Consider the following 27332-nt stretch of genomic DNA (forward strand, 5'->3'; position numbering starts at 1 on the left):
AGAGAAATACAAAATAAGTTAGGTATAGCGGCACAGCTTAGACTGATCAATGCAATATGGAATCGTTTCTTTTACCAGTACCAGATTAGGTAGCTCCTGAGCTGGCAGCTATAATTTCAGCTGCTACTAAGTGCTGATTTGGTTTCCGAACCAGACATTTCTGCCCAACAGTCCACTCCATGAAGGAGTCTACTCTGCTTTCATATACAGTCATTTGAATATATGTTCTGTATACTAAATGTGCTATTAAGGTGCAGGAAGTACAGATGATTTCCTGTGTGGTGAAGTTATGTACATGCAAGTTTACCTCTTGTTTACCTGCTATTACATTCCCACCTAGATTCCTTCTGTTACTTACACACTTGTTTAAAAGAACAATACTGAAGTAAAACAATTCTATCACTATGGCTGCTTCTTCTCAAGCTGTTGTTCTTCAGAGGATCACCCTGTACAACAAAACAAAAAGACCTATTGAGGCCATTACGTTGCTATAGTTTGGCAGTTTGGCTTTAACTGACTGCTGAAACCATTTCTCTTAAGATTACTCAAGGTTACGTCCATCTATTACTTAAGTTTGAACTGTTTCTTTACAATGATTTTTTTTCTTTATGATCAGATATTTTTACTACATCTTGGGACATTTTCCAGCCCCTCCTGGTTTCTTATAACAGTGTTGGTAATTAAAGATGCAGGCTCTTCACATTATAGGCCTTTTCTTGTTTTGTAACTGTGCTCCTGGGCTCTCATCTGTTTCTCACATTCTTCTGATTAGCCTTTGCAATGGGACAGTGTGGAGGATTTTCTAGAGGAAAACGGACGTGTGAGCAATCCAGCCCTAATGCTAATGGCAAGAGTGTGAAAGTAGGTTTTGCGGCCTACCGGTAAGGTTACTAGAGGGCATGCGATGTGGTGAGAAACTGTCCTTGGAAGGAGAAAAACAACTCCCAGGAAAAACAACTCCCAGATGTTCAGTGAGAAACTTACGGGCTTAGGTAATTTCTTTGCCTCCTCGGAGACAGTAAATGCTATCCAATCATATACTGTTTAGATGTGTGTGCTAAATGAACATGTACCAATCACTGTATAGTTTGATTCACGGGATCACTGTTAAGGCATATAAAAGACGCTATTCGGGCTTAATAAAGTGTCAGCATTTAATCATATTGATTGGCGTGCTGTCCCTTTATCTCCCGCAACTGGCGCCCGAACAGGGACGACCAAAGACAGAAGATTGAACAGGGTCCGAAGATGAGCTGGAACCGGGACTCTCTTGCTGTTGCTTGCTAGAGCGATAAAGACAGCTGGAAAAGAGAGGGTAAGCGGGAAAGCCGACCGGAGGGGGGAGTTGCTGTCCCGGCAACTGGAAAAAAAAGGAGTGCACTCAGAGAAGCTGCGTCAAGGATCGCGAAGATTAGCCGCGATCGTAAAGTCGTGAAGTTTAACCGCGACACAGATAAAGGGCACGAGGATTGCGAGGGTTAACCGCAAGTATCACGTGAAGCCGCGACGAGGATCCGCGAGGAATCTCACCAAAAAGCGCGCAGGTGAGCGGTCGGGGAGGAGATGGGAGTCTCACTGTCCAAGGAAGAAGCGGCGGTGATAAAGCTCCTCCAACATATGCTTTCTAAGAGAGGGTTAACTTATGATGATGGGACATTAAAAACTTTGTTGAAATGGGCCCGGGATAGAGGCTTGATACTGGGAGTGGGCGTTGCTTTTGAACTGCTTACCTGGGAAAATATTGGAAGTGCCCTTTGGGAAGAAATTAGTAAAGGTTCAAAAGAAGCAATTCGATTGGCTACATTGTGGTGACTTATAAAAGAGACTTTACAAGAAATGAAAGGTGAGCGAGCGGCAGTTACTTCTGCTTTTGCTGCATTTTCACCTACGTCACCATCTGAGAGACTATTTGAAATAAATATACCGGGTCCGGCACCGGCGGACTATCAATCCGTTCCGTCTCAGCCACCTCAGCCGCCCGTGCCTTTGACGTTATCTCAAAGTGAAGAATTAAAGTTAAGGAGGACTCGAAAGTCTCGGGACAGTGGATCCAAAGGGAGCGAGCCCGGTGAAAAGGGAGTGGCGTCAGTAATTGATTTGGACATTAAAGTTAATGAGGAGGAACGAGATAAATCGGAGACACCAGCTAGTTTATATCCGTCTCTGCCACCTTCACCCCCAGGAAGCCCTACAGGACTGCCTCCAGTAGTTCAACAACGGCTCGACGAGAAACCGCAGGAGATAGCGAGGAAGGTGGTACAGCTCGAAGCAGGCTCGGAGAGCGGGCCGCGCCTAATTTATAACTCTAATTCCCTTTTTGCCCCCAGGACCCTATTCATCATCAGTTTGCCCGCCGACGATGGTGGGGGGGCTGCCAGCACCGTGGCCGACGACTCCGCCCGCACCCTTGTTAGCAGGTGGGGGAGGGGGCGAGGATCCGACTGTCTGGTGGAGAGGGATCGAAAGGGAGGTGGTGGCAGACGGACAAGTCTTCCCTTCCGCACTCCCCGTAGGGAGGGGGAGGGCAGTGGGTTGCCTTGGATTAAAAAATTCTTAAGGAGATAAAAGCTGTGGTCACGCGATACGGGTTGTGTTCACAATTTACCACCTTTATTTTACAGTAATTTATTAATACCTTATGATTCCCGAATGATTATATAAACTTTGCTGCTGCCATCCCTAGACAGCCACAGGATCCATTATTTGGGGTCCAGTCACAAATGTTAATGGGCATGGGACCTTTTGTGAGGGCTGATATGCAGGCACAATTCAATGTAGAAGTGTTGCAGTTATCCCGGCAACTAGCGTTTCAAGCTTTGCAAAATGTGCATCTGCCAGGGCAGGGTACACCTTCTTTTGGTAATGTTAAACAAGGCAATACTGAGCCTTTTGGTAAGTTTGTTGATCGATTGCATGATGCGCTCATGAGTAATCCGGATTTGGGATCAGATTTGAAGGGGAAATTGCTCGACACATTAGCCTACGAGAATGCCAATGAAAAGACTAAAAGAGCGATTGGGGTTTTGCCAAGGGGAGCAAGCGCTGCGCAGATGCTTGAGGCAGCGGAATGCATGCTGGAAACTGACAAGGCAGCCTATATTGCTGCCGCTGTTGGGGCAGCGGTTCGGCCACTGCTAAAAAAAAAATAAATACAATTAAATAAAATAAAAAATGGTAAGCGGCTGGGAATGTGTAGGAGTCGTAGAAAACGGAATCTCCCCGCAAGATAGGTCCGTGCTAAACGTAATGCAAAAGACTTTGAAACAGCACGGTAGAGATGGGGCTGCCCGCGAGTGCGGACTGCCCACAACCCCCCCCCCACACTGACCCGGCCTTCTGGGAAGGATCCATCGCCCCAGGGCTGCTCGGCGGGGCGTGACTACACCGGCCGGGGACGCCTCCCGCCTGCCTCCTTCCCTCCCTCCTTTCCTTCCTGCCTTCCTTCCCCCTCCCGCCCGGCCCTTCCTCTCTCCGCCTGGGCTGCCTTCACCGGTCATGTTGCCGGAGCATTGGGATCTTTTAGTAATTGATTTAAAGGATTGTTTTTTCACAATTCCCTTGCACCCCGAGGATGCAGAAAAATTTGCTTTTACTGTTCCCTCTATTAATAAGTCAGAACCTGCAAAAAGGTATCATTGGGTTGTATTACCGCAAGGCATGAAAAATTCTCCAACAATGTGTCAGATGTTTGTTGCATGGGCCTTGGAGCCGGTAAGGCAAATAGTTGACAGTATGAATAAGGACGAGGTTTTGCAAAGAGTCACTAGCATGTTAGAGCTGAGAGGTCTGAAAGTAGCGCCAGAGAAGGTTCAACAACATCCCCCGTGGCATTATCTCGGATGGATAATTTCAGATAGTACAGTCAGGCCACAGAAAATAACGCTGACAACAGAAATCAAAACATTGAATGATGTACAGAAACAAGTAGGAGATATTCAATGGATCAGAAACATATGTGGAATTACCAATGATGATTTAGGGCCACTGATAAAACTGTTGGGAACATCAACCCAAGCAAATGACTCACGTCAGCTGGGTGCTGAGCAAAAACTGAGTCTTGAAAAAATTTCACAAAAAATTGTTCAGTGCCATGCAAATCAATTAGTGGTCGAATGTCCAATTATGTTTATGCTTATAAATTCAGGAAAACAACGTATGCATCCCTTTGCATTGATTATGCAATGGATTGATCAACGCCCCAATCCATTGAGCATATTGGAATGGGTGTTTCTGCCTTTTAGACCAAAGAAAACAGTATTAACAAAAGCAGAGGCTTTTAGTCAACTCATTATGAAGGGTAGAATTCGAATAGTTGAATTATCTGGTCAGGAACCGAGTGCTATATTTGTACCATCGATACAAGAATATTTGGAATGGTTAATGCATATTTCACCAGAAATGCAAATTGCAATTGCAGGATTTACAGGGGTAATTACTAACAAATACCCAGCACATAGAACAATCACTGTGTTGCATGATCAGACCTTTGAAAAGAGAAGTTATCACTCTGAAACACCAGTAAAGGGCCCCACGATATTTACAGATGCTGGTAAAAAAATCCAAAAAAGCGGCCGTAACCTGGCAAGAATCAGGGGTGTGGAAAGAACATATTATAAATGGATGTCAGGAAGATTCTTTGCAAACGCTCGAACTGATTGCTGTTGTATGGGTCTTAACGAACTGGATAAATGTTTCTGTCAATATAGTATCTGATTCTTTATATGTGGTGGGAATTGTCAAAAGAATAGAGAATTCGATGTTAAGGGAAGTAGCAAACAAGAGGCTGTATGAAATTCTGTCAACACTTTTGAGAATTGTAAATAATAGACAACTTATATTTTATCACTCACATTCGTAGTCATCAAGTTGTAGATGGTCTCGCACAGGGCAACAATCATGCAGATCAACTTGTTGCTCCAGCATGGACAGGACCACCAGTCAACACTTTTGAGCAAGCTCGGTTATCACATGATTTTCTCCATCAGAATGCAAAAATGTTGGCACGACAGTTTCACTTGACACAGACTGATGCTCAAGGAATCGTAAAATCATGTCCTGCTTGTCAAAAAATAGGTTTTGGACTCGGGTTGAGAGTCAGTCCTCGTGGACTAGCACCATTACAAGTATGGCAAATGGATGTCACGCATTTTGCTGAGTTTGGAAAACAAAAGTATGTCCATGTCACGGTGGATACCTTTTCAATGGTAATATGGGCAACTGCTCAAACTGGAGAAACTGCACGGCATGTGATGAAAAATTTATACGCTTGCTTTGCTGTTTTAGGGGTACCACTGTCTATCAAGACAGATAACGGTCCTGCTTATGTCTCTCATTCGTTTCAACAACTTTGCCTACGATGGGGTATTAAGCATATTACAGGAATCCCACATTCTCCCACTGGACAAGCTATCGTGGAGCGCGTGCATCAGACTCTAAAAAACCAGCTATTAAAACAAAAAACAGGGGAGAATGGTTTGGGGGCGAGCGAACGGCTAGCAAAGACACTATATGTGCTGAATTTTCTGCGCTTAGCAGGAGGACAAGAAGAGCCTCCAATGATTGTACATAGCAGTGTATTAAAATCAGGGGTAGAGAAAAAGGAGAAAATTCTTGTTCAATATAAAGATTTAAAAACGGGACAATGGAAGGGACCTGTCGAGGTACAAATGACTGGTAGAGGATATATGTGCTTACTTACAGATGAAGGATTTCTTTGGATCCCAGCAAGATGGGTGAAACCATGGATAGAGTCAAACAAAGTGGGCCAGGACTCATTGTAATCGCTCGAGCTGTAATTACTGCACGCGTGTAACTAAAATTTAATTATTTAATTTGCTTTGATTTGGCTCTGAACTTTTCTGTGGGAACCTAGGGTCAGGCCCTGTTATGGTGGCCGACACTGTCGGGGCCTCTCGTCTCCAAATGATCATTTGGCGCCATCGGGTGAGTTCACCTGGGATCTTTTGGCAATAAGAGGCACTGAAAAGATGAGTCTTAAATTCCTGCCTAAATTCTAAATTCTAGTCTGGTAACAGTGCACTGTAAGGGGTACGCAGGCTGGCCACCGTAAGGCGTACCAGGGGATGGATGTGAGTCCCATCCCCAGGGTTTGAGTGGGTTTTAAGTCCCTAATGATGTTAATGCCTGTAGTGCTATTCGTCATATTGATGTGTGTTTTGTGGCGTTGTCTGATAACACTGGTGTCTCGATCAATCAAGAGTGTCTGGATTGCTCAAAGAAAAGAAGGGGGATTTGTGGAGGATTTTCTAGAGGAAAACGGACATGTGAGCAATCCAGCCCTAATGCTAATGGCAAGAGTGTGAAAGTAGGTTTTGCGGCCTACCGGTAAGGTTACTAGAGGGCATGCGATGTGGTGAGAAACTGTCCTTGGAAGGAGAAAAACAACTCCCAGGAAAAACAACTCCCAGATGTTCAGTGAGAAACTTACGGGCTTAGGTAATTTCTTTGCCTCCTCGGAGACAGTAAATGCTATCCAATCATATACTGTTTAGATGTGTGTGCTAAATGAACATGTACCAATCACTGTATAGTTTGATTCACGGGATCACTGTTAAGGCATATAAAAGACGCTATTCGGGCTTAATAAAGTGTCAGCATTTAATCATATTGATTGGCGTGCTGTCCGTTTATCTCCCGCAGGACAGCATGCATCAGTTATCACTTCTCCAGGAGCTTTGACTTCCACCCCTCCAACATTTAATTCTTTTGTCTCTGTTCACCATTCCTGTAAAAAACTGTTTATCACTTAATTTTCTTTCTGCATTCACCCCATGAGGGATGGGTGTTATTTTCTTTCATAGGATAATAATAGAGTTAAATTTGTACCTTTTTCCTCCAAAGGTATGGTTTTCAACACAACTGGGAGTTTTGATTGTTTCCCCATATAGATTGACTTTTATTTATTTATTTATTTATTTATTGACTATATAGATTGACTTTTATTTTTAAGTGAGGAAATCCTTTTGAAATTGCTTATTTCTTATGTAACTCTTTTTTTCCAACTTCCAGGGAGCAGAGTAGAGAGGGTTTGGCCTTAGCCTATTTTCCTCAAGCCTTTGCCTACTGTATGACCAATACAGTTTGCTGCTTCAATAGTTGGGGTGTTCCTGAATATACTCCTTAAGTGAGCGTTAAACAGTTTGATCATCAACCATAACATTTTGAGTGCATTTGCAAAAGGATGAATCCCCCATCCCCTCACAAAGGGGCTCTGTCCCCTGAGGATTCGTGAATTCTCACAGCTGAGCTGTTATGGAGCAGCCAAGCAGGGAGGACTTCAGGACACAAGGAAACCGAAACCAAAGTAAACCAAACCCAACCCAACCCTCCCACAGCCTGCTGCTGTCTTTTCATTTAAACACCTAGGTCAAGTTCAAGCTCATTTACAAGTTGGTCAAGGATCGAACCCAGCTGCGGTGTGGGGTTTAAACTTAACAGTTATGTTTACATGCACGCTAGATCTCCAGTGAGGCTCTGCCAGCACAAAAGACCCCAACTAGCTGGCAGACCCGTGCACTTGCTGCCACAGAAATGCAGTGGTTACAGGCACACTAAATTCCTGGTGAAGCCCCACCAGCATGGCAGACCCCAACCAGCTGGTAGGCATCTGTGCTTGCTGCCTGAAGGCATAAGGGTTACAGGTGCACTGGATCTCCAGTGAGGCTCCCACCAGAACAGGAGACCCCGACCAGCCAGTTGATCCATGCGTCTGCTGCCCTGAAGCATAATGGTTATCAGTATTATAATGCAGCACACCAACACACATGCTCACACACTCTCCTGCTGGAGGGCTCTCCTTCATAGGATTAGAGCTTTTACCCTACTTGATTATGTCACACACTCTCTCATTCACATTAGCCACTGCTTTAGTCTCTCCCCCTTTTTTTGCCAGTAAGTTTCAGCAATTCTCTCTGGGTGTAATCTCACACCAAGACTGTATGATGATGTTGCTCAGGGGGCCCCTTTGCTTTGTTCATGACTAATGGTCCCACATTCCAGGATCCCCAAATTTGCCTTGTACTTGCTGCTTACAAACCACACAGTGCCCACCCTCCCCCTGGATGGCACGGCCAGCAGCATGTTTCTGCGCCAGCGTTTCTTGTTGCTGGGATACCCGCACTAGTTCTTCCCATATCTTATTAGTCTTTTGCAACTCTTCTATCTGGTCAAAACATTCCCACGCTCATTTCAAGCATGTCAGTAACAACCAAATACAATGCAAATCCTGCTGAGTTTTTCCTTTTCCCACCCCTTGCTTTTGGAGACAAGTTAATGGGATGGGACATCCTGATTAACTCTTTCTCGGTTTCCCAACTCACTGGGGTGGTCACCCAGGCCAGACGCTGCACAGCTGTCCCCCATGCCCACACGTGGGGCCAGCTGGCTATCCATTCTGGCTGCTCTCCACTATCCTTTTTCCAGAAAGGCATTTCTTACTGGGATCCTGCCAACTACGCCATATGGTTTGCACCAGGAGGTGCTGGTTCTTTTTGGATCCCAACAAGAAAAGCACAAACACTCTCAAAAAAGATACCTGTTTTATTAACATTTCAGAAAAGATGACAGCAAGTTATAAAATCTTACATCCCTTCTGACACTGGGAACCCCGAGTTGATACAGCATTGGACAGACCTCTAGTCATGCCATGGCACACTGTGCACATCCTGAACGTGGTGAGGTTCACTGGCATTTTGGTCTTTAGAGTTTTTATAGGATTTTTGCAAAAGGATGTTCATGTGAAAACGTTTCTTCTGCACCATTCAGTCTTGCTAGCTGTTCTTTTTCTTCTTTTTGTCCTGGCCAAACTGTTGTCTGGTGCCTCCCATCCTATTTCTTTTAAAGGACTGGGGTAGGCCTTCCCTCTGAGGGTGTGACGTGGCGCTCTTTCTTTTAAAGCTCTTTCTTCAAATATTAACAAGCCCCAAGCCCTCCTGCTTTGCTAGTGTTTCCACTTTGTCCAGGAAACCCTTGGAAATGTGTCCAAACACATTTTTTGCAAAGTCTTGAGTGGTGCTTTTAATGTGTGGCTTAACAATTTCCAACCCCTTTTCAAAAGCGGTAGAGCCTTTCTAAACAAGCTACATAATATATCTCCAATGCCCACACCATACATCACAGAAATGCCTTGTAAACCAGGGAGACCATTGCTGGCCTGGACTCTGTAATAATTCATGCACAAAGCCAGGTCCCCATAATTCTTTGCCACTACCATTTTGGCATGTTTTCTTAAAATATCGGAGACTTCCAAGGCTACAGATGCAGCTTCACAATCACCTTCTAAAGCAAAATGAGACATGCTTGTTCTGGTCAGTCTTTATTTCTTTGCTGAATGTGTTGATGTGCTGGTGGTTCACTGGCACATAGTGTGGCTTATCATATCTCACCATAACAATCTTGTTATTACCGCCAGTCGGAACACGGTGCAATAATGGAACTGTAAAGTCCCCAACAAGCTGGTGCTCTACAAGATCCATATAGAGGTAGAGTGAGTTAAGCCCCCCCCCAGTGATGTCTGTCACAAAAGGAAATTTACTAGCAGCAACCCCCAGAGAAGCCCCCAAAATATGTGCTAGATCCCCACTTGTAGAAAAAGTGTAAGGATTTTCATTTATTTGAAGTTTTGTTTTCCTTATGACAGGATCATAGACCAGGTCTACTCTTGGAGAGTTGACAGCTGAAGCTTTGTTGTGGGGGTTAATAAGATGGTTCATATGTTCCATCAACATGGAAAGCTATGGATAATAGCCTTTCTGCAAAGTATACTGCCATGTCTTACCCAGCACTGCTATTTCAAAGGTGGTATCTTCACTGATGTTATTCCAGCTTTGCAGGTATAGTATTTCTGCCAGCCCCACTGTTATGCACCACACAGGCAAGCGTGGGACTCAGGATGGTGCAGCCTATAGAAGAGGGGTTTGCTCTGGGGCGCTCCCCAAGAGTTAACAAACCCCGGGTGAACCACAGCTGGAGTCACCATACTGTGAGGTTGCTGTAGCCCAGTGGCACACCCTCCAACAACCCCATGATTGCTGAACAAACTAAGTCAGCAAAGTAGAAGTGACACCTGATGGAGATTTTTGTGACATCGCAGACTCACACCGTAAGCATCCAGGCACTGTGGAGTTTTTCCACTAGATGACCTGTTGGTAAGCCTGTACAAGAGTCACTCTGTACAAGAGTCAAACCTGTACAAGGGTCAAACTGCAGAAGGCAGCTCAGACTGATAAGAACCAGACCTGGGGTTATCTGTTGCACACTGTTACTGACTGAGCTCATACAACTGCTGGTCTAACATTATTTGATTGGATAATGGACTGAGCCCAGGAACAAAGAAAAGATAAAAGAAAGTAAGCCACATACCTCTGTGTGTGGACTCAGACCCACCGTCAGCTGGCCTGCGGACCCGACAACCCACCCATCAGTGGGGATGCCCCTGATGCCAACTGCCAGGGAGAACATGAATCATCCCGGCGCAGCTTAAGTGTGGTGCGACCTATCCGGGGAAAGCTATACCGGGGTGGCCCATAAGCACAGGGAAAGGGCAGAAGCAGTCACTGTACCATGCACCGGTGATTTGACCATAGAGCTCTGATATGTATATATTCCTTTTATTAGTCCTGATGTATTCTCTAGCTTTACTATACTTTTAGCTTTGTTATACTTGTAGTTTGTAGATTGGTGCTAATTGTTTAGTGTAGTCTAGCATCTGTTATATGTGTAGAACCACTTATCTCTAATAAATTCCTATACTTGACAAATGATGATCTCTCGTTCAGCACAACTAATCCCAGAATCTGAAAGAATCCTGGACACCCCTCTAGTGGTGTGTAACACCCACCTCCCACTTGCCTGAGAGCTCCGGGGGCTTCACCAGCTGTATGGCAAAGTTCAAGATGGTGGTTTTTTGGGAAAATTCTGGTGCTGGCATTGCTGAGTAGTGTGATATAGAAACCCCCATCCACCATCCTTCTTTTTCCCCCACTCAAACCCCAATCAGTAGATGTCCTTGACTTGGGAGGCTTCAATCCAACTGTTAAATTTCTGAGGCCAGCCATGCCACTTCACCAGCAGATGTTTCTTTCTTCCTTTCCCTTTTGCAGCTATGATGCCAATTTTGCTTGTAGTGGGCAGGGTCTTCCTGTTCTGACATTACTTCTGGGTAAAGTGGAAGGAGCGTCTGGTCCTACCAGCCAATCACAGGGCAATATGAAAACACATGGTCATGCCACTGTCAAAAATGTCGGTTCCCTGCCATAAAATGGCAGCTGAAACAGCATGGTGGCCCCTCTGTATTTAGTGGGAGGAGACTTCCTGCTCTGATGCCCTTCTGGGGTAGACAGGAAGGGGTGGCTGGTCCTTCCAGCCAATCACAGGGCTGCCTGAGAACACATGAGGTATGATGGTGTCAAGAAACAGCTGTCAGATAATTACAGAGCAGTATGAAAGCATGTGGGTTATGGCATTTTACAAAATGGCAGCTCCCTGCCATAAAATGGCAGCTGAAACAAAATGGCAGCCCCTGTGTATGTAGTGGGAAGGGACTTCCTGTTCTGATGTACTTCTGGGTAAACTGGAAGGGGCACCTGGTCCTGCCAGCTAATAACAGTCTGTGAACATGTAGAGCATGTTTTACAAAATGGTGACACCCCCCGGGGAAAAAAGGGGCAAAGGAAACAGACCATGTGACTGCAAGAGGGGAGGGACTTCCAGGGCAAGTGGGACATGTGACAGCCAGTAGGGGCGGGGCTTCATTGGAAGTTTGGGGGCCATGGCACCTGTCACTTCTTATCTTCGACAAAAGTTGTCCTTATACTGCTAAACCTAAAAGATGGGCTGGCTAAATCCTAACCATGCTAGGGACAGACTAGCCTTCCTTCCTTCCTTCCTTCAAGATTTCTGTAGAGTAAAGGCAGAAGCAACCTTAAGAAACAGGTGAGAACCTGTGTTCAGCCAGACTGACTTTTTAAAAAAATACTGGTTAATATTTCTTTTAATTCAATTGGTTGGCTGTCTTTTCGATTCATTTATTAAATGACTTCAACTCCCAGTTCAGCTTTTCAGCAGATCTCTTTTTGGCCTTAAATGCTCTAATTGAACACTGGAAGAATATCAGAAACATAAAAATATTAAATTCAGTCTGTGGATATTGCAATGTTAGCAAGAAGTGTATAAACTGTGGCTTCCATATTTCTTCTTCCATGAAGTTAATAAAAGTCATCATTACATATAGTAAGCTTAACTGCAATGAAATTTATGGTAAAGATAAATCTAATAAGATGCCAGGGGAGGGATGTCAGGGAGCTTCCATGTTTGAGAACATCATAACCCACATGTTTTCATAGTGCGCTGTGATTGGCTGACTGCCACTTTTTGACACCGTCATACCCACTGAATCTTGGAACACCCTCTGATTGGCTGCCCAGTTCCTTTGGGCGAGGAAGTGCTCATATAAAAAAAAATTACATTTTTATATGCATATCTATAAATACATATAAAAAGGAGTGTACAAATATGTATAAATATATACTTTATTTATTCATACATAGCTACGCTTCATATGTATATATAGAGTGCATATATAAGTGCATATATATACACACATATATAAAGATATATAAATTTTATATATATATCCATAAAAGTGTAGGTATAAAATATATAAAACAGTCTTTAATAATAGATCATGAAACAAATAATTAAAATCAATTTAAATGTGAAAAAAGTAATTAAATAACAATAAAAATCAGGTTTGGGGGCCCCCCCACCTTACAAGTCCGCTGAACAAACCCTAACATATTTAGGGTGAGGCAAGTTCAATGGGTGAGGGTGACAAAAGGGTGAGCGGGGGAATGAACAAATTAGGACGATAAGGAAAAGTCCCAAAGGAATTGCTGAAAAACACCATGTGAACCACAACGGGCCAATGGGCCCGTGAATTGGAAACTATGTTTTGAGCTAAGTTTCACACAGAGAGGGCATGTGGGGAGGAGCTCCCTTTGTGCAGAGCAATGGGGAAGCTTACAGCTACTTGTACGACCTTTACAGGGTGCAGGCCAGTGCTATATGTGTTTCTGTATCCTTAGTTTGACGATGACTTTATAGAACATTTTAAAAGTCTCCAGCTGATTACTGAGGAGGCAGAAGACAAAAGTGTGTTGTGAACTGTTTGTGTTCCTGTCCTGGCCTTCAGCAGTCAAAGAAAGAGCAAGGGGCATGGAAGGGACAGCAACACTCGAGGAAGAAAGGAAAAAGGCTGGAGATGCCTGACCAGCAACAAACGCCCCTCATACCCTGTTAATAAAATTTCTCTGTGCATGAGTTAAATTGATTGTCTGGTGTATCATCTCTTACATGTGTGTAGGAGCTACGTGTCGGTAGACACGTCAATGCCACGGCTTCTGTTAAAAGACATTTATTACGCTCCCAGGGAGGTGGAAAGCTTTGGGGGCATATATTCCTGTTTTGAAGATGCTAAAATGCAAATTGCCAATCTGAACCAGAGCAAAGCGGCAACCTGGCTTGCAAACCAGGATGCTTACAGTTTACACAAGGCTGAAAGAAAGCACTTTAAAAGAAACAAGGTGATTGTGGCAGAGGTGGATGCTCAATGGCAGGCAGGCTTGGTGGACACGCGGCAGCTTTCCAAACAGAATGATGGTGTGAATTACATCTTAATGGTGATAGACATCTTATCCAAGCATGCCTGGGCCTTTGGCCTGAAAGGCAAAACAGGTTCTGAAATAGCTGGGGCTTTCAAAACAATTTTTAGCAGGGGGCACACACCTCAGAAATTACAGACTGACTGGGGAAAAGAATTCTGAAACCAGCCTTTAAACAAGCTGTTAAAGTAGTATAGTGTTCACCATTTTGTTACTAATAATGAAGTAGAAGCCTCTGTCATAGAGTGTTTTAACAGGACGCTCAAAACCAAGATGTGGAGATATTTTACAGCGTGCAACACTTTTGGCTACATTGATGTGCTATCAGAGTTTATAAAGAGCAATAATCATAGCTTCCACAGAACTGTCAGAGCCAGGCCTGTGGACGTGAACCCTTTAAAGTCTGCGAGGGTTTGGAAAACCATGTATGGGGATGTGTTTAAAATGAACAGCTGGTGAGGCCCCTGGAGCGCTCAGCCAGATGGGAGGTGGGGCTGGCAGAAATACAGTACCTGCACAGCTGGAATAACATCAACAAAGATGCTATCTTTGAAATAGAAAGGTAAGACATGGGTAAGGCGCGGCAGTATACTTTGCAGAAAGGCTATTATCCATCCCTCTCATGTTGATGGAATGTATATTTTAACAGGGATAGCTTTCATTCACAGCTGCTCAGAACAATGTACCAAATCCAAGCTGGATTTGTTTGAAGTGTCCCCAATGCAAACTAGCATTGAGAAAAGCCTGTTTATCGAGGTGCCTCCACTTTCCACTATTGCTCAGTCTGCGCCTCTGGACCTTTTCCTAGCTGGGAATGGGGAAGATGACATAGATCTGAACAAAACTCTGCTGTAGCTTTGCTGCAAGATTGTAAAAGCTGGTGGGTCCAACCTTCGTGCAGGTGAGGCCATAGGACTTGTGAATTACCAGCTGGCCTCTATTGTCGGCCAGCTGGACGTTGCTAGAGCAACAACTGCTACCCCTACCATGCCTTCATTGAGTTGCTTCCCAATTATAGCCACGACACGCTGTCCACGCACTTCTCCATGGGGCTATTCTACAAAAACACAGCCAGGCAGCAGGAAGTAGTCATGCTGGGATAGCTTCAGTAATCAGGGTTTTAGGCAATGCTTGGCTCTGATGCCCCAGAGTAGGAGGATCGAACTGTTGGGACCCCCCACAGCAATCTGTTCTTTCAAGACAAGCTTTTGTTGAATGGCGTGGACCCAAAACAAGGTGATGCATAGCAAAGCCAGCTTTTGTTTGATGAGCTCCCTGAGAGAAGAGGCCTGCAAGCTGGTCATTACCTATGCCTCGCTGTTTGTGACAAAAGTGCGGGTGGCACCTGGGGTACATTTGGGACATGCTGAGGCATTACTTACAGCCAATGCTAAAAACCCGGTGGACCGGGGGGCATGAAAGTGTTCGGTATACTGGCCAGCAGTCCTGTCAGTAAAACGTGGATGTAAAAATTAAGTTGACGCACAGCAAGGACAGCTTTTGTTCAATGAGCTCCTCAGCAGCAGGGTCCTGCAAGCTGGAGGAAGCTGTTAGCACAGCTACTCAAAATACGTTTCAGAAGACCCCGACCTGTATCTCTTGTAAAGATTTTCATAAATGTATTATGCAAATAAAACTTACAACCCAACTGAAGGGCTGTGTGTGTGTTCTTTAACCATTCCTCCCACCCAGCATGTTTTTTTGAATGGACACTACAGACAACAAAGTTGAAAGGTTTTATGATTATTTATTCTCAACAGTAAACTTTACAGGGTGAGGCACTGGGCTTTAGGTATCTTTCTCTTCGCATGCTCCATGGAAACCACAGGTGAGGCTGCCACTCCCTCCACCTCCCATGCTACATTTGAGGTAAAGATGGGCTTTCAGAGGTCCTCGGGGGCTTGGGAATGCTGCCGGTGGCCCCTTCTGGGAGATATCCTCATTGTGAACTTGTGGGGGTACAGCCTCTAGCTCTACAGGGAGCTGCAGTAACTGGGAAGCCCCTCCAAGGGGATCATTTTCTGCCCTAGTAGGAGACACCTTCACTGGCCCATCAGGTTCAGAAGAGCAGTTTGCCTTTAAGGGCCCTTGTGGTCCTCGTAACCCCTTGCCAACAACACGCTTCTAGTGAAGCAAAATTCATTTAGCTTTCCTAATTAGCAGTCTTCATTGCAACAGTTTCTCTTCTTTCGCTAGCCTGAGAGCCAAGGCCCCAAAATTATCAGCACCATCAGCCCTTGTATGTCCTCCTTGCCTGCCACTCCTCTGTACCCGATAATAATCGTGGTCTTTCAGCTCTGCAACACCCCCTTTGCTCTTACTGCTCCCCCTTGCTCTTTCTGCAGTAGCTGTGGTCTCTAAGAGCATGGGTCTCCTCACTGCGCCCCAAAACCTGGGTCTTGCTGCTTTCTCAGTAATCATGGTCTAACAGGACAGTCTTAAATTCATGCTTGGGCTTCTGCCTCTTGTTTGCAGGATCAATCTAAGGATAAGCGTGACCGCAAGGAGGGAAAGGGAGGGTCGGATACTGGCATAGAGAGACACTCAGGGTTCATGAGAGGTTAAACAGGATAGATTTAATAAAGGATGTACACTCCAAACTGCATGGGGAGCCCCGGGAACTGCACGGAGGGATCGCTGATGGGAGGCTGCTGGACGCACGGGTCAGATGCCCAGGCAGGACTCACCCCGTTGTATCCTAAGGGCCCCTTAAATCTACTAGAACTATTTTCTTATATCAGCTGTGCTAACCATGAGTAGCTACTGTCTGGGAAGCAGCTAGACATTGTTGACAAAATGGAATATGCATGTCTGGCCTTGATGGGAATTCGGACAGTGTGTAGAGAGCACATGCTGGGGCTGCTATCACGTACTCTGCCAGTCACCTGGCTCCTCACCAGATCTTCCGCAGATGTTCTCACTACAGTTAGATAATATTTCTTTGTTCTATTATTACCCCATAAACAAGTTTTGTCCAAGTCTGTGTTTCTTTTAACTGACCATTGGTGAGTTGTTAATAGCCGTGGGATCTCCAGTGCGAAGCCCGTGCCCTCTCTCTTATCATCCCATGCCTGTACTCTCTACGCTGCGTCCTGTATCTCCACTTCTCGAGGCCTCTGTAATCATACCAGGCCTGTATTTCTCTACACTACATTGTAGTGTGGCCTCACCAGGTGTGGCCTCACCAGGGCTGAATAGAGGGGAAGGATCACCTCCCTCGACTTGCTGGCAATGCTCTTCCTAATGCAGCCCAGGATACCATTGGCCACCTTTGCCACGAGGGTGCATTGTTGGCTCACAGTCAACTTGTCCACCAGGACTTCCAGGTCCTTCTCTGCAGGGATGCTTTCCAGTCGGTTGACCTCCAACCTGTACTGGTGCATGGGGGGGGGGGGGGGGTATTCCTCCCTAGGTGCAGGACTCTGCACTCCCCTTTGTGGAACTCTATGAGGTTCCTCTCTGCCCATCTCTCCAGCCTGTCAAGGTCCCTCTGAATGGCAGCACAGCCCTCTGGTGTATCAGCCACTTCTCCCAGTTTTGTATCATCAGCAAACTTGCTGAGGGTGCACTCTGTCCCTTCAGCCAGGTCACTGATGAAGAAGTTGAACAGGATTGGACCCAGTATTGACCCCTAGGGGACACCGCTTGGAGCTTGGAGGAGGTGATCCTTGAATATCGACCAGCTTTCTTGGATCCCCCTTCCCTCTAGGGCCCTAGCCCATGGGATTCTTCCAAGGAGATCGTTACGGTGACGCATGATCAGCCACACTATGTGCCATTGAACTGCCAGCAGATCCAAACGATCAGCACTGAAATAAAGCCACCCAGATCAAGCATGTCTCATTTTGCTTTGGGAAGGTGATTGTGAAGTTGCATCTGTGGCCCCAGAAGACTGATATTTTAAGAAAGCACATCAACATGGTAGTGGTAAAGAATTATGGGAACCTGTCCTTGTACATGAATTATTACAGAGCTCAGGCCAGCAATGGTTTCCCTAGTTTTCAAGGTGTTCCTGTGATGTATGGAGCTGGAGTAGGAAGCATATTCCACAGACTCTTTAGAAAGGCCGCACTGCTTTTGAAAAGGGGTGGGGGTGGAAATTGTTAAGTCACATGTTAAAAGTGTTGCTCAAAGCATTGCAAAAAATGTGATCAGACACATCTCCCAGTCTGTACTGGGCAAGTTGGAAACACCGGCAAAGCAGGAGGGCTCGGGGCTTGTTCATATTCAAAGAAAAAGCTTAAAAAAGGGGGAGATATGTCACATTCCCAGAGGGAAGGCCCCTCTCAACCCCTTAAAAGAAAAAGGACGGTTGGTGCCAGGCAACATTCTAGCCAGGACTAGAAGAAAAACAACAACAACAACAAGCCATACCGAACAGTGCAAAGGAAATGGGAAACCCAGAGAAAGAGGGCCTGTTCTACTGCTAGAAAAGGAGATACATTTTAAAAGGGATGCCTTTTCTTCACAGCTACTCAGAGGAATGTACCAAATCCAAGTTGGGTTTGTTCGAAGTGGCCCCGACGCAGACCAGCATCAAGAAAAGCCTGTTTATTGAGGTGCCTCCACTTTCAGCTATTGCAGAGTCTGCGCCTCTGGACTTTTTCATAGCTGGGAATGAGGAAGATGGCACATATCTGAACAACACTCTGCTGTACCTTTGCTGAAAGACTGTGAAAGTTGATGGGGCCGACCTTGGTGCTGGAGATGCCATGGACCTGATGAATTACCTGTTGACATCTATTTTCAGCCAGCTGGATGTCATGCTGGGGGACTGGCTTATAAACCAGAGCAACCACTGTTACCCCTACTGCGCATTCATCAAGTTGCTTCTCAATTACAGCCGTGACACACTGTCCACACATTTCTTCATGGATCTGTTCTACAAAGACATGGCTGGGCAGCAGGAAGCGGTCACAGTGGACAACATCGGTAATCAGGGGTTTAGGCAACGCTCGGCTCTGATGGCCCAGAGTAGGAAGAGACTTCTGAGACCCCCTCCACAGCGATCTGGTTTTTCAAGACAAGCTTTTGTTGAAAGGCGTGGATGTAAAAATTGTGGTGATGCATAGCGAAGCCAGCTTTTGTTTGATGAACACCCCGGCAACAGGGGCCTGTAAACTGGTTATCATCTATGCCTCACTACTTGCAAACCAAGTGCGGGTGGCACCTGGAGTGTGTTTGGGACACACTGAGGCTTTACTCATGACTAATGCAAAATACCCTGTTGATTGGGTGGGCATGAAAGTTTTCAGCATACCGGCTGGCAGCCATGTCAGCAACCAGGAAAGCTTGTTTATGGGACAACTGCCCAAGCTTGTTGTTATTGGGTTTGTGGCTAATGATGCTTTTAGTCGCAATTATGTCAAGAACCCTTTCAACTTTAAGCATTACGATATTAATTTTGTGGCCCTTCACATGGATGGTGAACGAACCCCATCAGAACTGCTGCAACCCATTTTTGAGGATGGCTGCTGTGTGAGAGAATACATGCAGCTCATTCAGACAATTGGCAGCCATATGAAAGATCATTCCCTGCTGGTGGACAGGGAAAAGTTCACCCGTGGCTATATCCTCTTTGCCTTCAACCTGTGTCCAGACCAAGAACATCCACTATTCCCTAATGAAAACAAGGAACCTGAGAGCAGAAATACACTTTGCCAGGGCTCTGACCACTACTGTTAATATGATCATGTACAGCCTCTTTGACAACATGATAGAAAGAAACTGGACAAGACGTGCTTTTCAACTGCATGTGAAGATGGGCACCAAGCAGCTCTCCTGTTTTTTTTGGCAGACCTCTGTGCTAAAGAATCATTCTAGGCATGTACCTGAGCGACTGGCTCCCTAAGGCCCCTGTTTCTCCAAGACTAGCGAGCATGGTTGTGAATATGCATCCGCATAACTGGCCTGGAGAGCATTGGCTGGCAATTTTCCTGGCAGATCAGAACCGTGCAGAGTTTTTTGACTCATACAGCTACCCCCCCAAACAGCACTCTTTCCTGAAAGCATCATGTCCTTTTTAAAATGGAATGCTGCAGACATCACTTTCCAGAGGAAGCAGCTGCAACATCCCCTCTCTGTGGCCTGCGGATACCACCGTGTGATTTTCCTACATCACCATAGCAAGGGACTATTTTCTGAAAAAAATTTAAATCTGTATTCTAATGATTTAGTACAAAATGACCAGATGCTGATATGGTTTGTAAAAAATGAATATAGAGCTCTCACCATGACTGGGGCTACTAGAAATAGGTTTCAAGAGATCCAGACCTGTATCTCTTGTAATGATTTTCATAAGTGGGTTATGTAAATAAAACTTATAAGCCAACTGAAGGGTTTTAAAAAATTTGTCTGTGTGTTCTTTAACTATTCCCCCCCCCCTTTTTTTAAAGACATGATATACAACAAATTTGAAGGTTCTATCAATCATTTATTTTCAGCATTAAACCTTATGGGGTGAGTCATTGGGCTTTAGGCAGCTTTCTCTTCTTAGGTGGTGTGGGTGGTGCTTCTTGTTCTTCTGCAGTCACTTTCAGTTGTTCCAAGAGATCCTGGTTCACTGTCCTACCCATGACAGAAGACAGTTGTAGGCAGGTGATTCAAATTATTGGCTATGGCTAGGGAACAAGTAACATTAAGTCCACATGCAATCTACTTACAGTATTACATGGATTTAATCAGGAAATCTGTTTCTTCTACAACTACCCGGGAAACCTAGAACCTTTTCCAAAATGAAGAGCTACTTCACTTTGGAAGTAGTCCTTCCAAAGTATTCCTTTGAAGTATCCAAAGTATTCCTTCACTATCATTTATGGAGAACTTGAGAATTCAATTTCAAGTGATAATTTTTGCATTTACCTTAGACAAGCTAAAGTGCACACTGTGTTTTGGCCGTTACAGAGCTAGAAGTAACTTTACTAAAATTTGTACAATTCTTCTAGAACTAGTCCAACAAGAACATCTATAGAATAGAATAATTGAGGTTGGAAGTGACGTCTGGCGATCATCTAGTCCAGCCCCCCTGCTCGAGCAGGGTCACCTAGAACAGGTTGCCCATGACTGTGTCCAGTCAGGTTTTGAATTTCTGCAAGGATGGAGACTCCACAACCTCTCTGGGCAACCTCTTCCAGTGTTTGACCACCCTCACAGTAAAAAAGGTTTTCTTATATTTAAATGGGATTTCCTGTATTTCCATTTGTGCCCATTGCCTCTTGTCCATTCACTGGATACCACTAAGAAGAGTCTGGCTCCATCTTCTTTACACCCTCCCTTCAGATATTTATGAACATTGATAAGATGCCCCCTGAGCCTTGTCTTCTCCAAGCTAAACAATGCCAGCTCTCTCAGCCTCTCCTCATATGACAGATGCTCCAATCCCTTAATCATTTTAGTGGCCCTTTGTGGGACTTGCTCCAGTATGTTCATGTATTTCTTTTACTGGGGAGCCCAGAACTGGACACTACTCCAGATGTGGTCTCATCAGTACTGAGTAGAGGGGTGGGAGCACCTCCCTCAATCTGTTGGCAACACTCTGCCCAATGCAGCCTAGGATGCTGTTGGTCGTCTTTGCCACAGAGGCACAAGACTGGCTCATATTCAACTGGTTATCCTCCAGGACCCCCAGGGCTTTTTATGCCAAGCTGCTTTCCAGCCGGTTGGCCCCCAGCCTGTACTGGTTGTCATGGGCCTGCAGGCAAAGGTGGGCCACATGGATAGCACAGCCCTTACACACCACAACTGATGCATGGGGTTATTCCTCCCCAGGTGCAGGACTTGGCATTTCCCTTTGTTGAACTCCATGAGGTTCCTGTCTGCCCATTTCTCCAGCCTGTCAAGGTCCCTCTGAATGGTAGCTCAACCATATGGTGTATCAGCTGTGGAGGACTGGCTTGAGGGCAGAGGTCATGTGAAGATTGAACAACTAAAGGAAGCAGAACTAAGTGCATATCGCACACAGTTGATGTGAGCCAAGTCCCATATGAGAGTAAAAACAGCTAGAGCCAAGGACACATTGTCCTTGGCTCCAAGGTGTTATCAATGATTAGTCCTGGGAACTTGCGGGTGATGTAATGCAGAAGTTGCTGGGTAAACCAAATTGCTGTTACCAATAAGGAGCTCAGCTTTTGCAATATGTATGAGCCTGATTAGTCCTATACTATATAAAGAAAGACCACGCCTAATAAAGTTGAAGTACACTGATCACTCATATTGAGCGTCTGGGTCTTCCCTCCGTCGGCTCCTCCCGTGCAAGTTTCCAACAAATGGCGCCCGAACAGGGACCCTGCCGGTCAGGGACTCGGTGATTAAAAACTCAGGAGTCGACAGAGTGCTAGAGACAGCTGGTCCTGCTGTGCTAAAGGCGACGAGACACAAAAGGGGGTCTACGTGCCAGAGTTACAGAGGAGGTGGAGAGGACACAAACAAAGGGGGTCCGTGCCCAGGACGAGACGGGGTCCTGCCAGAAAGTCTCGCCGCAGGTCTTGCAAAGGTTGCAACGGTAGGTGAGTAACCACGGCGCGACAAGCGGCTTATTATTTATTAAGATGCTTTTTAGAAAAGCGAGGTACTCAAGGAATAGAATGTCATAAGGAACTCCCAGGGCTATTAGCTTACGGAGTGGCTAAGGGGTGTTTTGTTAACCCAGATAAGGAACTCCCAGGGCTATTAGCTGACGGAGTGGCTAAGGGGTGTTTTGTTAACCCAGATACCATGTTCGAACAAACTGAATGGAAAAAATTTGGGGACAAGTTGTTTGATGAAGTAATAAGTGACAACAAGACAGCAAAAAAGCTGATGAAGCCGTGGAGGGCAGTTACTAATGCTCTCGCACCTCAAAGAAAAAAAAAAAAAAAAAAAAAGAAAAGAAAAAAAAAAGGGAAAAAAAAAGGAAAAAAAAAGAAAAAAAAAGAAAAAAAAAACCCAAAAAAACAAACAAACAAACAAAAAAAAGAAAGTAGCTGTCGCCGCCGCGGAGCGTTTGGGAAGCCCCGATGGGTTCAAGGAACCCCCGCATGCAGAGGTGTCCCCTGTGTTCCCATACCCATCGCCCCCCTCGATCCGAACCTTTACTATTGCCCAGGGAGGGTCTGGGAACACAGGCCTGCCAAAAGGAGCAACATTGACCATGCGGCAGATCCCCCCTCCTCCCTCAGCGCCTCCCCCCTCCCTCCCTCCCCCCCCCTCCCTCCCCCCCCTCTCCCTTCCCCCCCTCTCTCTCTCCCCCCCTCTCTCTCTCCCCCCCTCTCTCTCTCCCCCCTCTCTCTCCCCCCCCTCTTTCTCTCCCCCCCCTCTCTCTCCCCCCCCCCTTTTTCTCCTCTCCTCCTTCTCCTCTTCCTTTGGCCACAGTTATCTGAGGACACCCATCTCAGGCTATCAATGTGAAATAAGTTTTTCTCTATGATATTAATGCTCAGAAACCACTAATAAAAGCAGTTTGAAAAAAAAAAGAAAAAAAAAAAAGAAAAAAAAGAAAAAAAAAAGAAAAAAAAAGAAAAGGGGGTATCCCATCTTATATGGGAATAAAGCAGGGCTGGGAAGAGCCTTTCGGCTTGTTTATTGACAGAGTAGCCAATGCTATACAAGCAGCAGGGGTACCAGATTACCTGAAAGGGACTATCTTGAAACAATGTGCAATACAGAATAGTAACCCTTCAACGCGTAGTATTTTAGCCACACTCCCGGGAACATGGACTATTGAGGAGGGGCTAGAAAGAATGGCGCAGGTACCTGTAGGACCGCAAGCTATGCTAGTAGAGGCGGTGAAACAATTAGGAGAGAGCAGGAGAGAGCAAGCACAGGCGTTGCGGGATAATATGCAACAGAATCAAAGACAGGTATTCGCTGCCCTTGCTCCTTTGCAAAATCCCGGCAGAAATACCCCCCCCCCCCGATCGACGATGCCAAGCTAGTAGAGTATGGTGTCCCAACTGCAAAAGCAGCAAACATGATGGAGCGGCTTGCTGGAAGGCTGGCTCGGGAAACGCCCAAAGAAGCGGGACGAGCCGCCCCGCGACGACACAAAAGGCGGCCTTCACCACAACAACTCAGCAACCCCCGCAGTCAACACAACCACCTCAGCCGGCGCCCAGCTCCACTCCGAACAGCATGAACCCCTTTGTCTTCGACCAGCCACCAGAGGGAGTCTCGGACTGGACTTGGCAACAGCAGTAGACGCCACCTTATTGGATACAAAGCCAACAAGAATCCGGACAAATGTCTATGGACCAGTAACTATTAATCATGAGCCGATAGGTGCCTTACTGATTGGAATATCGTCCGCTACAATGAAAGGATTACAAGTTTTGACAGGATTGATCGACAAGGACTATTTCGGGGAAATACAAATTGTGGTTTCAGCAATGTTTCCACCTATGCACATACCACAAGGATCGAGAATAGCTCAACTTATTCCGCTTCCCCACCTGACTGAAGGGGTGGCACCAGCGAAAGAGCAACCACGAGGCTATGGTGCTTTTGGTTCCACTGGAAGTGTAGTATTACTGACTGTCGGAATGCATCAAAGGCCCCGACAAACCGTGACTGTAAAGTATAAAGAAGAATCTATACGCACTAATGCCTTATTGGACACTGGAGCGGATGTATCAATAATTAGCACTAAGATTTGGCCCCAACATTGGCCAACCCGAGAGACCAGCTCTATGGTAGCTGGGGTAGGCGGGGTCACCCTTGCCCGAAAATCATCGACGCTACAATGGACTATAGGGAACAAGGTGGTTAATTGCTCCGTTTCCATTTTACCCCTACCTGAAGGAGTGCAAGCATTAATAGGGCACGATATCCTTGCCCAGATGGGTATGGTGCTTACCTCGGAACACCCTTTATAGCACCAGCCATTGCCTGGACTTTCCCAATCCCACTCAGCTGGAGGACTGATCAGCCTGTGTGGGTAGAGCAATGGCCGCTTAAACGGGAAAGTCTCATTCAAGCACATGAACTAGTAAAGGAACAGTACAAACAAGGTCATCTAAGACTATCTACCAGCCCTTGGAATACCCCAATATTTGTGATCAAGAAAAAATCCGGCAAATACAGACTTTTACACGATCTACGTGCTGTAAACAGACAGATGCATGACATGGGTGCTTTACAACCGGGATTACCCAGCCCAGCAATGATCCCAGAAGGCTGGCACCTGCTAATCGTAGATTTAAAGGACTGTTTCTTTACCATAGCCCTCCATGAAGATGATAAACAGCGATTTGCATTTACACTCCCTGCTATCAATAGAGAGGGGCCAGACCAAAGATTTGAATGGACAGTACTACCGCAGGGTATGCCAAACTCACCAACCCTCTGTCAACTCTATGTCGATGCGGCACTTCAACCGTTACGTCAACAGTGGCCAGAGACCATGATATATCACTACATGGACGACATATTGTTGGCACAAAAAAAACCTTTTTCTCCTGAACAAAAATTTGATCTAATCACACAATTAAAGAAAAAGGAACTTGTGATGGCCCTGGAAAAGGTACAGGAATGCAGCCCCTGGCAGTATCTAGGTTGGCATATTTCGAATGCCACCATCAGACCACAGAAATTGACAATCAGGACTGACATAAGAACACTCAATGATGCTCAAAAACTATTAGGAGACCTCCAATGGATCCGTCCGGTTGTCGGCATTCCTAATGAACTTTTAAATCTGCTACGCCCCTTGCTGAAGGGAACAGACCCAGCGGCTGCCGTCACGCTCACAGAGGAACAGCAACGGGTACTCCAGGAAATTGCATCGCTAATTACTACGCGTGCTACGCACCGACGCCTGGAAAATCAGCCACTTGATCTTACTATTTTATGTGGCCCACAATACCTAATGGGAGCCATTACACAACACAAAATAAAAACGGGGGAAAAAAGAGGCTTGGCGGAACCCATTGTACTAGAATGGATAGCACCACCGTTACAACCAAAACGAACTATTCAAGAAAAAATTTCAACGCTGGCCGAACTCATTAGGACACTCTTCGCCCCTGACTTACATGATCAGCGTTGGTCAAATCTGACTGCAGCAATCAAACATAGAAGAAGTGAGAATCGTCGAGGCAAGCGTGAATTGAAAAAACTAGGTTCAGATTGTGCTGATGATGTAGAATTATGGGGGCCTGCGGAAAGGTTTTTCGCCGCAGCTTTAGCTCCTAGCGTTGCAGTTGCGCATGCCATGTCTAATCTAAATAAACTTGCTTGTTGGGCTGTTAAGCAATCAAATGTTACTACACAAATTCTCTCTGAAATGTCACAGGATATGGATAGCCTGAGACATGCAGTGTTGCAAAATAGAGCAGCTATAGACTTTCTGCTTTTAGCACAGGGATGCGGGTGTGAGGATTTTGAAGGAATGTGTTGTTTTAATCTTTCTGATCATGGACAGTCAATCCATGAGCAATTGAAATGGCTAAAGGACCACACCCAGAGAATCACCGTACAGTATAATTGGCTTGATGATCTGTTTAGAAAGATGTTTGGCAATGTGAGTGCCTGGATTTTGAGCTTGATCAAAGAAGGGCTACGTATTCTATTCATAATTGTATTAGTTTTAATTGTTGTAAGAGTGATTTTTAGCTGCTTAACACAAAAGCTTGAACAATTAACTAAAAAGGTCTTTCTCGCACAAAATAAAAACGGGGGAATTGTGGAGGACTGGCTTGAGGGCAGAGGTCATGTGAAGATTGAACAACTAAAGGAAGCAGAACTAAGTGCATATCGCACACAGTTGATGTGAGCCAAGTCCCGTATGAGAGTAAAAACAGCTAGAGCCAAGGACACATTGTCCTTGGCTCCAAGGTGTTATCAATGATTAGTCCTGGGAACTTGCGGGTGATGTAATGCAGAAGTTGCTGGGTAAACCAAATTGCTGTTACCAATAAGGAGCTCAGCTTTTGCAATATGTATGAGCCTGATTAGTCCTATACTATATAAAGAAAGACCACGCCTAATAAAGTTGAAGTACACTGATCACTCATATTGAGCGTCTGGGTCTTCCCTCCGTCGGCTCCTCCCGTGCAAGTTTCCAACAATCAGCCACTCCTCTTGCTAAGGTCGAGATAAACAACATCAAAAAGTTGAATGAAATGGTTTCCGGAAGGATTTACTCCATCACATTCCCAGGGATTGAGGTGAGGCTGACCGGCCTGTAGTTCCCTGGATCCTCCTTATTGCTCTTCTTGAAAATAGGAGTGACATTTGCTTTCTTCCAGTCCTCTGGAACCTCCCCCGATTGCCATGAACGTTCAAAGATAAGGGTATTGCAATGACATCGGCCAGCTCCCTCAGCACTCGTGAGTGCATCCCGTCAGGGCCCATGGACTTGTGTATGTCCAGTTTCTTTAAATGTTTCCTAACCTGATCCCCCTCCACCAAGGGTAGGTCTTCCTTGCTCCGGACTTTCTCACTGGTCGCAGGGACCTGGGATTCCTGAAGGCCGGTCTTACCAGTAAAGACCAAGGTGAAGAAGACACTGAGTACCTCAGCATTTTCCCTATCCTTTGTCACCAGGGCCCCTGCCTCATTCAGCAGCAGGCCCACATGTTCCCTACTCTTCCTTTTTCCTGCTGATAAACCTGTAGAAGTCTTTATTGTTGCCCTTCACGTCCCTCACCAGATTCAACTCCGAGTGGGCTTTGGCTTTCC

General features: G+C 45.6%; 1 protein-coding gene across 1 annotated transcript; it reads left to right on the forward strand.

The window, feature by feature from the left end:
* Positions 1 to 780: 780 nt before the first annotated feature.
* Positions 781 to 26664, forward strand: LOC135324468 (uncharacterized). The gene is made up of 5 exons (XM_064500963.1): positions 781 to 861; positions 1966 to 2417; positions 18430 to 18611; positions 18703 to 19270; positions 24453 to 26664. Exons 1-5 carry the CDS (start codon positions 781 to 783, stop codon positions 26422 to 26424), a joined length of 3255 nt encoding a protein of 1084 aa, XP_064357033.1. The 3' UTR covers positions 26425 to 26664.
* The last annotated feature ends 668 nt before the right edge of the window (positions 26665 to 27332 follow it).

This window comes from Dromaius novaehollandiae, chromosome W (assembly GCF_036370855.1).
Source record: "Dromaius novaehollandiae isolate bDroNov1 chromosome W, bDroNov1.hap1, whole genome shotgun sequence".
In the NCBI taxonomy this organism is placed as follows: Eukaryota; Metazoa; Chordata; class Aves; order Casuariiformes; family Dromaiidae; genus Dromaius; species Dromaius novaehollandiae.

What these genes read in the sequence shown, in the direction of transcription:
- LOC135324468 (XM_064500963.1), top strand. Translation starts at nt 781, where the DNA reads ATGGGACAGTGTGGAGGATTTTCTAGAGGAAAACGGACGTGTGAGCAA. An exon ending in GCCCGCACCCTTGTTAGCAG is followed by an intron (nt 2,418 to 18,429) that starts GTGGGGGAGGGG and finishes ATCTATTTTCAG; the next exon opens with CCAGCTGGATGTCATGCTGG. An exon ending in GGTCACAGTGGACAACATCG is followed by an intron (nt 18,612 to 18,702) that starts GTAATCAGGGGT and finishes TGGTTTTTCAAG; the next exon opens with ACAAGCTTTTGTTGAAAGGC.